Genomic DNA, 10,630 nt, shown 5'->3' with positions numbered 1-10,630 from the left:
AAAAGAAAAAGAAAAAACCCAGAATGAGTCAAGTTGGTGTCTTTGTGTTAAGTCCAATCCAATGGCTTTGATGGGGACAAATCCTAGATTGTGAGGGTGGCCAAATTTCTAAACAAAACCAAAACCAAAATCAAAAACCCAAAAACCCAAAAACCCAATTCAAAACACTAAACTCATAGCAAGGCAGATCAGCGACAGTGGCATGAGGCAGAGCTTCCGTTGGTGGCACGAAGTGGCCAAACGCAACACAAGTGAATTCAATCAGAAAACCTATAACCCAATTTCCAAATCCTAAGCATTTTCTATCTTTCTTCAACTTGGTAAACTAAGGAGACATGTGGGTCAAGATTAAGAAACTGGGGTTGGTTTGGTGATTTAAGAAGTGTGGGCTGTTGGCTATAGTTTTGGTTGTTTTCATTTGTGATTGAGATTGTGATAGGGACAAGCAATGGGTTTAATGGGTTATGAATGTTGTGGTGTGGCATAAGAAATGGGTGTTTTGTGTTGATGTATTAACTGATTGTTTATATCAATTTTTTTTTTTTTTTTGTCGATCTAAAATCAAATTTAATATTTGTATTTTTGTGTTTGGTTGTTGAGAAAGTGCATGAAAATGCAAAGAAAATCTGAGATTCTTTTTTTTTTTTTTTTAATCTTTAAAATTATAAATTGAAATTTAATGTTGATGTGGAATTTTTATAGTTATTTTTTTAGCCATGTCAACATTAAATGTGCCAATTGTGCACACCGTTTGCCACATAAGTATTTTACGTTAGTGAGTTAATGATAGAAACCAAATTGATTGCAAATTAAAAATAGTAGGAACCAAATTGACTACTACCAAAATGTAGGGACTAAATTGACTACAACTCTAAAATGTGGGGATCAAAATGGTGTTTTCACCTTAAATATTTACTCTATTTACTTTATGAGTTATTCTAAATCATGAAGAGGATAAATTCATCCTTTTTGTCTCAACAAAAGAAAGTCATTATTTTTTGTCCCCTAAAAATAACATTGTCAAACTCTAGAATCTTGTGAAATTTAATGATATTATTTACTCCCCTTCCTTAAGAAAATCACAATTTAAATTCCTTATTATACATCTAAAAAAAATTTGAATAAACTAAAAATTGACACATCATCAATCCATTAAATATGTTAGACACTAAAAAGTTAACACTTTAAATTTGTTACAAACAAATTTTTTTTTTAATTTATCATATATTAAAAGCAATCGTAGGCGTGGGTTCCAATTAACTTAACTGGTAAAGTCTCTGATAGTTGTATAAGAGATTTAGGGTTTAATCTCCACCTACACTAAAAACTGATTGGTGTCTTGGTCTGATGATAAAGAGTTATCATCAAGAGTGAACGCCATAAGTTGAAAATCTTTCTATAAAAATTAAAAAAAAAAAAAAAAAATTCAATTGTAGGCTAAAGTTTTACAGTACTTACCAATCATGTATTTTGGGTTATTATGATTGATTGGAAGGGGGAGAAACTCAACTTTTTTTTTTGCAATCATTTATGAGGCATTTAATAATATATATCATGAAGAATGAAATTTTGTACTTAGTACTCAAATTTATAAAGAATTTATATTTATATATGTGTGTGTGTGTATATATATATATATATATATATATAAAGAGAGAGAGAGAGAGAGAGAGAGAGAGAGAGAGAGAGAGAGAGCTAAACCTAATGTATTTTTTTTTTTTTTTTGGTAAATTGGAAATATCATTCAACTAAAAAGATATAGATACATTAGATAGAGGGCAAAGCCTAATCTGAGTGAGTCCATACAAATTAGAGAGAAACACATTCAAAATACTAGGGGGAGAGGAATTGAAGTATATAAAATCAGGGGATTGAAAGCATCCTAATCTAGCTAGAGCATCGACACACTGATTAGTTTCACGATAGTAGTGGAACATTTAACTTGAGGAAATTGGGAAATGAGGTGCCTGTGATCAGCCACAATAAAAGCATTATCAATATTCAAGATTTCAGCATTGCACCTAATGTAATTTTAAGTTGTGTTAGACCACTTAATTTTTTTATTGGATGCAAATTTTGATAAATCGATCGTTGGATTACATTACTTCCACTGTCTTTGCTTGTGAAATTTCAAGATGATCAAAGATCAATAACTGATTAATCTATAAAATGTATAAATTTCATTTTTATTAAAAAAAAAAAAAAAAAAAAAAAAAAAAAAAAAAAGACACACACACACACACATAAAAGATGATTTTTTTTTTTTTGAGAAAGAATAAAATATGAATTTATGAATTGAATAGCACGGAATTTAGCATGTGCATAAAGAATAGGTTGGCAACAACTCAAATTTGATTATTGCACTTTCAATTGAGCAATTAATTCCTTAGATTTTTGTGACAAATCAGATCTTTTGTTAGTATTTTTTTGTTATTAATCATGTGATGTGTAAATAATTTTATTTCATCATCAATAAATTATAATTTATTATTATTATTATTATTATTATTATTATTATTATTATTTGTAAACTAGGTTCTATAATTTAAAGGTGTAGATGGTTAGAAGTTATTTAAATTTTTATCATGAAATTAGTTATGGTAATAGGTTAGGTCAAGGTTGAATCATAAGTGTCCTAATCTCTCTCCAGGGTAGGAGCAGGGGTAAGTTGGGTGTGGAACGAGTTTGAGGTATTTTACCATCTTTAATTAGATGGTTTCGACATTAATGAGATAACAACAACAACAACAACACAACCAAAAAAAAAAAAAAAAAAACTAACTGTTAGAGGGCTTAAGAGAAAAACAATGATTATATATATATATATATATATATTTATGCACACTTAGGACGTACATGACAAGGCATTTTCTCATTCATATTTGAAACTGACTTCCTTGGTTTCTTTTCAACGTTAACAATGTTATGTATACAACATATTTTTTTTCACAATTTTCAATTATTTATTTTTACAATATATAAGATAATAGATTGTGATTAATGTAACATTATTTTCATATAAGGTCGCAATTAACATCACATTTATTGTATATTAATTATAATTTATTATCTTAATAATTATAAAAGAAAAAAAAAAGTTATGAAATTGATTGTTTCCACATTATGCATGAAACCAATAATTTTATTTTATGGAAGAGGGAAAAATAAATCAACAATGTTTCCTAGAATCACAATAAAAAAAATATATATAATTTTTATCATAACTTGCCATATGATATGATTAATTGTAAGTGGTATAGGAATATACACACCATATTTTCTTCATGAAAAATGATATATCCACCACATTTAAATAGCCATTCGAGTTGCGGTAAAAGGGTTGAAATTTGTAAGTAGCATTTAGAAAGAAAAAAAAATCCAAGCGTCGTCCTGTCCAAGTGTCCATGCGTCATTTCAAAGCCGAACCGAAACCCACTTTTCGGTTGCTAAAGAAAAACGCATAGCGGTAACTTCGAGGCAGGAAAGGAACTTCTTGTGCTACCTGCTGAGACGGAGACTGGACCTTCTCCACTCTCCACCAACACCCATGGCTACAATGGCGAAACCAGGTGGTGGAGCCCTTAGTCTTAGTCCCTTCCACTCCCATACCCACCTCAAAGACCTCCCTCTCTTTGACTTCTCTGCCCGCCCCAACTTCACACACTCCCACTTCTCTCATCACCTAAATGTCACTGTTAAGCACTCAAGGAAACCCTCAATTCTTCCCATTATCAGAGCCCAGACCCAGACCCAGACCCAGACCTCTCCTGGTACTACTCTCTCTCCCATTTTTCTCAGATAATATTAATGGGTTTTCGATCAAAATGTTAATGTTACTCGGTGTCAATCATTTTTGTTGCTGTTGATTTTCTTGCTTTGCTTGCCCTTTTAGGTTATGTCCCGGACTCCAAATTTTACAAAGTGGAAGCTATTTTGAGGTGCGTATAGTTCTCACCTTGCTTTGTTCACTATGTTTTTTTTTTTTCTTTGTTAGATTATTTTTTAAAGCGTGTGTGTGTTATCACATTGTTTTGTAAGATTTATTATATATTATGGGTTTTGTTTTGTTAATATTGAAATGAGCTTATTGAGTTTGAATTTGCCTAACTGTGTTTTCATTATCTTTGTTTCGCTGCTGAATTTGGGATGAAACAGGCCCTGGCGAGTCCCGCAGGTTTCTTCGGTAAGGCTTAATGAAACGTGACCATGACTTTGTGTAATTACAGATAGATTTTCTTTTTTTTGGTTTCTGATAGAAAATTTTCAAAATTATGCAATTAAAGTATCTGGCATTAGTTGCAAAATTGAATAGTTCAAGTTAAGTTTAGCCTCTCTAAATGGTAATTACAATCACTCTTTTATCAGATTTCTGTCAACTTCTTAAATACGCATCAATAGCTTTTGCATTTGTGAAATATTTTTACTGTCATGAAATGATCAATCCAATTTAGTTGAGATATGCGAGCATATTCTAGCCCACAAAATCTAATGTAGTGAGTTAGTGGTGTTTTGTGTTAATGAAATTGTGTTAAAGTAGATTGCAAGCTACAAGAATTACATGTAAAAGGCGAGAGTATGGTCCACTGGACACAGTGGCTACAAGATGTCACTATAACACCATGAGATGAATAGAGAAGGAAGTTATGGGATTGATTTGGAGAAGGAAGAGAATTTATGGATAAATTTTTAGTTAAGACATATTTCATCTCGTGTAGAGCCCTCATTTATTGATCCTATGAATTTTGTGGTCATATACTAGAATGTCTTGTCCCTGCATGTCAAAAGAACCAACCACAGGCTGTTCTATCAGTCCTGTTGTAACTATTGTCATGATTTAAAGTTGTAGACCAAGTTATATACTTCCTCCAGTGCCATTTCCTTAGAGCAGAGGCAAGATCCCCGCTGCTCTTCCAGAGCTCATGCTGTTCTCAGGGTTTTTAATGCCATTCTTTGTTACTGCAATTTATAGCAGCTACAAGATGCTCCCAATAGGTTCTACACAATTGGGTTAGTTTTCTTGAAATAATTACCACCACCTGGACCACCAAAAAATGACACATTTATCATTAAAACATTTAGGGCTATAACCTATAAACTACTTCCCTTGGGAACTGCATTCTACTTTACTGAGAAAAAATCGAGATTTCCCCAAAAGATTTTTCAGCCGAACAAACTAGAATGTTGGTATCACCGTACCATGAAAAATTCTGTCTGATCCCTATTCTGTAATGGAAATAGTTTGTCCATTCTCAAAGTTATGTAAAAGTTCCACAATAGTGACCTCACATGAAACTCTTGAAAATTTCTGTTGCCTGTTATTGCAACACGGAACATTTATTTGTGAGAGGTTGAATGAGGCGGCGATCACTAATAGACAAGAATTATTTGGTAGTCAACTATGACATCCATTCATGGTAGTTATTTCAACGGTAAGTAAATGACCCTATTAGTGACTTCCACATGTGGCTATATACATCTTATATTCATAAACAAAACCTTATCTTAAAGCTATTGCTATATAATGATTTCTTTGGCTTCCATTTGGCAATACCTTTTCAAACTATTTCAAACTATCATTTATACTTTAATGCAAAAGTTGCATAAAGGCACATGCCTTCACTGCTGTACAAAATCACAGCTTTAGCCAACATTCGGCTTTACATTTTTCTCTAATTATTAAAATTCTCCAAAACATGATTCTGATGAAGCTAATTAATCAAATGATGTGGAACTAATGTTCGCTACTTTTCTGAAAAATAAAGGCTCTATTGAAAATGGGAATTCGAGGTGTTACGGTATCTGATGTTCGGGGCTTTGGTGCTCAAGGTGGTTCAACAGAAAGGCAGGGTGGTAAGTTTGTTGGTTCATTATGGCTAGAAATAAATTTACCTAGTAGATTAGTTAATTTGATTTATCTCTTATGAAAGAAATTCCTTTTGCATGATTGCATCCCCTCCTCTATTCACAATGCTCACTTCCAATCTATCAGATTTAAAACACTTATGGCTCATTGACTGAATAATTATACTTTGATATGGATCTTTCCTTTACTTTAATATTTTCTTTGTTGGGTTTCTTTGATATTGCCTATTTTGGCATTGAAGAAAGAACTCTTTTGGTTGGTCTCATATGGTCGTTGATTTGGCCTTCTTCTTTTTCTTCTTTTTTTAATGTTCTTGTTTATCACCCTGTAGGCTCTGAATTTTCTGAAGACAAGTTTGTTGCTAAAATTAAAATGGAGATTGTGGTGAGCAAAGATCAGGTATGAAGAGTCAAAAAGTGGTAGTTTTTGTTTGAACTAGAAACTGAACTTTTTTTCCCTAGCATGAAGCTATGTGGCACATTTCTGCTCGTTAAATGGGAAAATGTCATGGTATATTTTGTCACTATAATTTTACTAGTTAATACCTGCATATTATCCTCTCTTAGGTTGAAGCAGTAATAGACAAGATAATCAGGGAGGCAAGGACTGGAGAGATTGGTGATGGAAAAATTTTCTGTAAGATCTCAAATTTCTTAGTCAATTCTGATGAGTAGATTTTAACTCCTTCAAGCCTTTTTGTTGAACTTTAAAGCTAATACATAACACTAAGTATACAACCAGGTTAATGGAAAATTAGGCCAGAGTTGATTTATATGCACCTTTATTTTTTCGGATCTTGGTAGATGTTTTATGTAAGGTTCCATTTGGATTGAGGATTTAAAATCAAGGGATTTGAAAAACAATTGTTAGTATAAATTACTTAATATGATTTTACAACACATGATAGATTTTAGCTTGGAGGATTTTGTTCCAACAAAAACACTTGTAAGTTTTATGGATTTGAAAACATCTTAAACGGTTATGCCTAATAATTTCAAATTCACATATTAATAATGCTTAAATCCATCCATCAATTTCATCAATAGAAAAATATCCCCTTTCATACTTTATTCAAGTCACTTGAACTAATAGTTGAAATCCAAGTCCTTCTCTTCAAATACTTAAGTGCAGATGAACCAATAAATTATTTTAGGGATTTTCTTGTTTCTATATTTGTCATCCATACTATGTCTTCATAAAATTGTACACTGCCTCTATTTGGTTTTAGGGATAGCCAGATGTATAAAATTTTCTTTTTCAGGTAAACTATAATTTTTCAAATGAATGAAAGTTGCATTTTCTTAGGGACATGGAACACATCTCATGGTAGTTTTTCCCTTAATCTGAAGCCTTACAGCTACAATGATTGGGGAAAGAAAACTCACGTGCACAGTTGCAAATAAAAGTTATTTTATTCTGACACCTATAGCCTTTATGGCTTGCTTAGGACTCTGCATTTCTTTCTGGGCACATCTTCACAACAATCTGAAGCAATGCTACTTTTTTCATACTGCACTGGCTACAAGTAAACTAGGAGTGGATATCTAAAAATGTGCTACTCTGGAACGTACTTAAGAAATTCATGTCATCCACTCAAATATGTCATCCACTCGAATATAATGCTTGGTGAAACATCTTTTCTTCAATTAGTAAAGTTCCTACATATGCTTTATTGAAAGTCAGTTGGCTAATTAGGGATGTAGTTAAACTTTAATATGTATACTTATCAGACTATATAACTGCATTAGTATTTATCACATCATGTGGAACGTTTTATAACAAATTACTTCGCCAAAGTCTAACAAAAGTGACCTGTATTTGAAGTACAGGGTGGTAGGTTAGCCAAGTTGGTTGAGGCTGGCCACTTAGAAAGTAAAAACCAGATAATCAGGCTGGCCATTTTGAAAGAAAACCCAGATACATGAAATTGGGTCTTCCATTATAACCAAGTTATTTGTTGCTTGCGTAATTTAATCATAGCTACAGTTAATTTTGAAACAAATCAGTTTGTGGATTCTATTAGTAATTAGTTTGCTTCAGCTTTTTTAAATCAAACCTGTAATGCATTTTCATTGATTGTGCAGTGGTTCCTGTCTCAGATGTTATAAGAGTTCGCACTGGTAACTCATTGCTTTTTGAGTGATCAAAACTTTGTGATACTTTATCATTTCCTTATTTGTATTACCATGCAGAATGTATCCAAGTAATCTTTGATATCTGATTTTCAGGGGAACGTGGGGAGCAGGCAGAGAGGATGGCCGGAGGGCGAGCTGACACATCCGTTCCTGCTTGACCTGTGAGAGTTTAAATGAGCAGTGTCAGACTAGCGACTAAGCCTCTTTACTGCAACCTGCTTTAAACATTCCCAAATCCAATTCTGTCCATTCTCCTTAAGAGCTAAAAATATGCTCTTGTTTGTTAAGTGTTCTCTTGTGAAGAGTAGAAATAAAATAAAAGACTAGTATCATTGCTTCTCTCTTTCTGATGGCCTTCCAAGTATCATTGCAGGTATATACTTTTTACAAGAAGCAGGTAGCCACACTTCTACATCCTCAACTCCCCAACTGAAATATCAATCAATTTTTGTTTGAATTTGGACTAACTCCTTTGATCTAGCGCTTCTACAAAGAGGACCAACAGGGTGCCAAGAGTCATCCCAAGTGGAAATAAGCTTTACCATTCCCTACCCTCATATCTCATCAATTGCCTACATTCAGTCCTCAGTTGAAGTATTTTGCTCCCAACTCCAAGAACACTCAACAGGCATGGAAATTTCCCATAAAAATCTCCCTCTCAATATAGAGTTGAGTCCAAGCAAAACCCAAATTAAACCCACACTAGCAAAAAGACTGCAAACAAATCATAACAGCTGTTTTATTCCACTCAGGCTACCGTAACATGAGCCTAACTACCCTCCTGTTTTGGAAAAGTGAGCTCATTCTAAAATCAACTTTTATTTGGAAATTGTCCCATTGTAAAGATCTAAACTAAGGAGAAAGTAAGAAGGAATAATCAAGCAGCGGTTTTAGTTAATCTCAATGGTTTACTTCCAATCATGCTTGAAATAATTTGATTGAGAATCACCCAAAAAGAAAAAAGTTAACTCAAAGATAGATTTTGTACGGCACCTAACGTCCAAGTTCATATTTTGCCTTGGACCATGAATTAATGATATGGGCTGGGGGTCCAACCTTCACATCAACAAAAGCCTCGGCCCAAGCCCACAATAATTACCAATCTGAACTAAGTGTTGTCCGGATACTAAAAAACGGACTGCATACGCCCCGCTCGCAAGCTGCTCGGGAAACCATTTCCAGGCACTATATACATGCTCGGTCAAATTGCCCGGTCACATCGCCATTTAAGTGCTCAACAGAACCTTAGGAAACTTCGCTGCTGAACACATGTACTGAAGTGGGAACCATTCCCAAAGCCACTCGTACCTAAAAATCCACTTAAGTCTATCAACATTGGACCTTTCTTTGCACTAAGGAAGAAGATAATGATAATCATCCCGTTAACAAAGGCTATAAATAGGAGAAATGAAGGAAGAGGAAGGGGATGCAATTTTGAGGAAAGAAAAGAGAGAGAGGGAGAGAGAGAGTAGGAGAGGATCTGAGAAGAAGATAACATTGAAAAAGAGAGGAAAGTGATCTTATTGGGTCCCTTAGCCTAGAACAACCTAAGATAGGATACCTAGACCCACCAGATAAATAAATTGTGAGCCCAAATAGTGGTTTGGCCCAGCAAGCCCATCTTTGGAGCCTACAATTGGCGCCTACCGTAGGGCTCTCCTACGACGCTGTGGTTCTAGAAGGACTCAAGCTCGGGGAAAATGTCTGAAAGGAATTCGGGGGACCATGCGGGAACTGGATCCGTAGGGTTTTCTCAGGGGTCAAGTTGGCGAGAGCGCAAACAGAAAGAACGAAAAGATAGGGGGCACGACCAACAAAAAGTGATGTCCGACATAGGAAAGGGGTCGTACCAAACCCAACGGATGATTTCTAGTGCTACGGGACAAAGGCAGAAGGAGGAACGGGATAAAGAGCTCGAATGGCTCCGCAGACTAGTCAGGGGTTTGGAGCTAGAGGTGAGAGGTAGGCGCCGGAGAGGAGACAGAAATGACCGGCAACAGGAGGTTGGAATTGGGGGAAATAGATACGAAGAGGGATCTAATCAGTCTGGACCTCGACTACGGCGAAGTCGTTCACATTCCCGGGAATTCCTTCAATACCAAAACCGTTCGCACTCGAGAGGGTCTCAACGAAATAGGAGCCGGTCTCCCTCCCGGGAATCGGGGCAACGTCAAGACCGTTCACATTCTCGAGAAAATCAAGGGAGAGACTCGCTCTCCCCAAAAGAAAGGCAACCTCGGAATGCTGCCATGGATGCCATGAGTCGTGCTCTGCGAAAAGCAGCTCGATCCCCGTTTTCGAACGAAATCGAGCGTGTCGAAATGCTAGACAGGTTTGCCTGTCCACCGTTTAACTACTATGACGGGAAGATTGATCCGGTAGAACACATCAACCATTATATTTAGATGATGTCTTTGCATACTCATAACGATACGCTCATGTGCAAGGTATTTCCTTCGAGTTTAGGACCAATTGCTTTGAGGTGGTTTAACGGGTTACGAAAAGGATCCATACGTAGTTTCTCCGAGCTGATTCAAGAGTTCGGCGTCCGGTTTGTGACGTGCAGCCGAGACCTCAACTAGTAGACGCGCTTCTCTCAATGAAAATGAGGGCGGGAGAGACCCTCTGTAGT

General features: G+C 35.3%; 2 protein-coding genes across 2 annotated transcripts; both read left to right on the top strand.

The window, feature by feature from the left end:
- Window positions 1-3,400: 3,400 nt before the first annotated feature.
- Window positions 3,401-8,341, top strand: LOC126709292 (nitrogen regulatory protein P-II homolog). Its single transcript, XM_050409479.1, has 8 exons — window positions 3,401-3,770; window positions 3,893-3,938; window positions 4,156-4,183; window positions 5,763-5,850; window positions 6,195-6,262; window positions 6,430-6,499; window positions 7,948-7,983; window positions 8,092-8,341. Exons 1-8 carry the CDS (start codon window positions 3,548-3,550, stop codon window positions 8,154-8,156), a joined length of 624 nt encoding a protein of 207 aa, XP_050265436.1. The 5' UTR covers window positions 3,401-3,547; the 3' UTR covers window positions 8,157-8,341.
- Window positions 8,342-9,698: 1,357 nt separating this feature from the next.
- LOC126708323 (uncharacterized) lies at window positions 9,699-10,403 on the top strand. The gene has a single exon (XM_050408120.1). It carries the CDS (start codon window positions 9,699-9,701, stop codon window positions 10,401-10,403), a length of 705 nt encoding a protein of 234 aa, XP_050264077.1.
- Window positions 10,404-10,630: the final 227 nt, after the last annotated feature.

Source organism: Quercus robur, chromosome 12, assembly GCF_932294415.1.
Source record: "Quercus robur chromosome 12, dhQueRobu3.1, whole genome shotgun sequence".
Taxonomy (NCBI): Eukaryota; Viridiplantae; Streptophyta; class Magnoliopsida; order Fagales; family Fagaceae; genus Quercus; species Quercus robur.
This window is presented reverse-complemented; position numbering and strand designations above follow the sequence as displayed.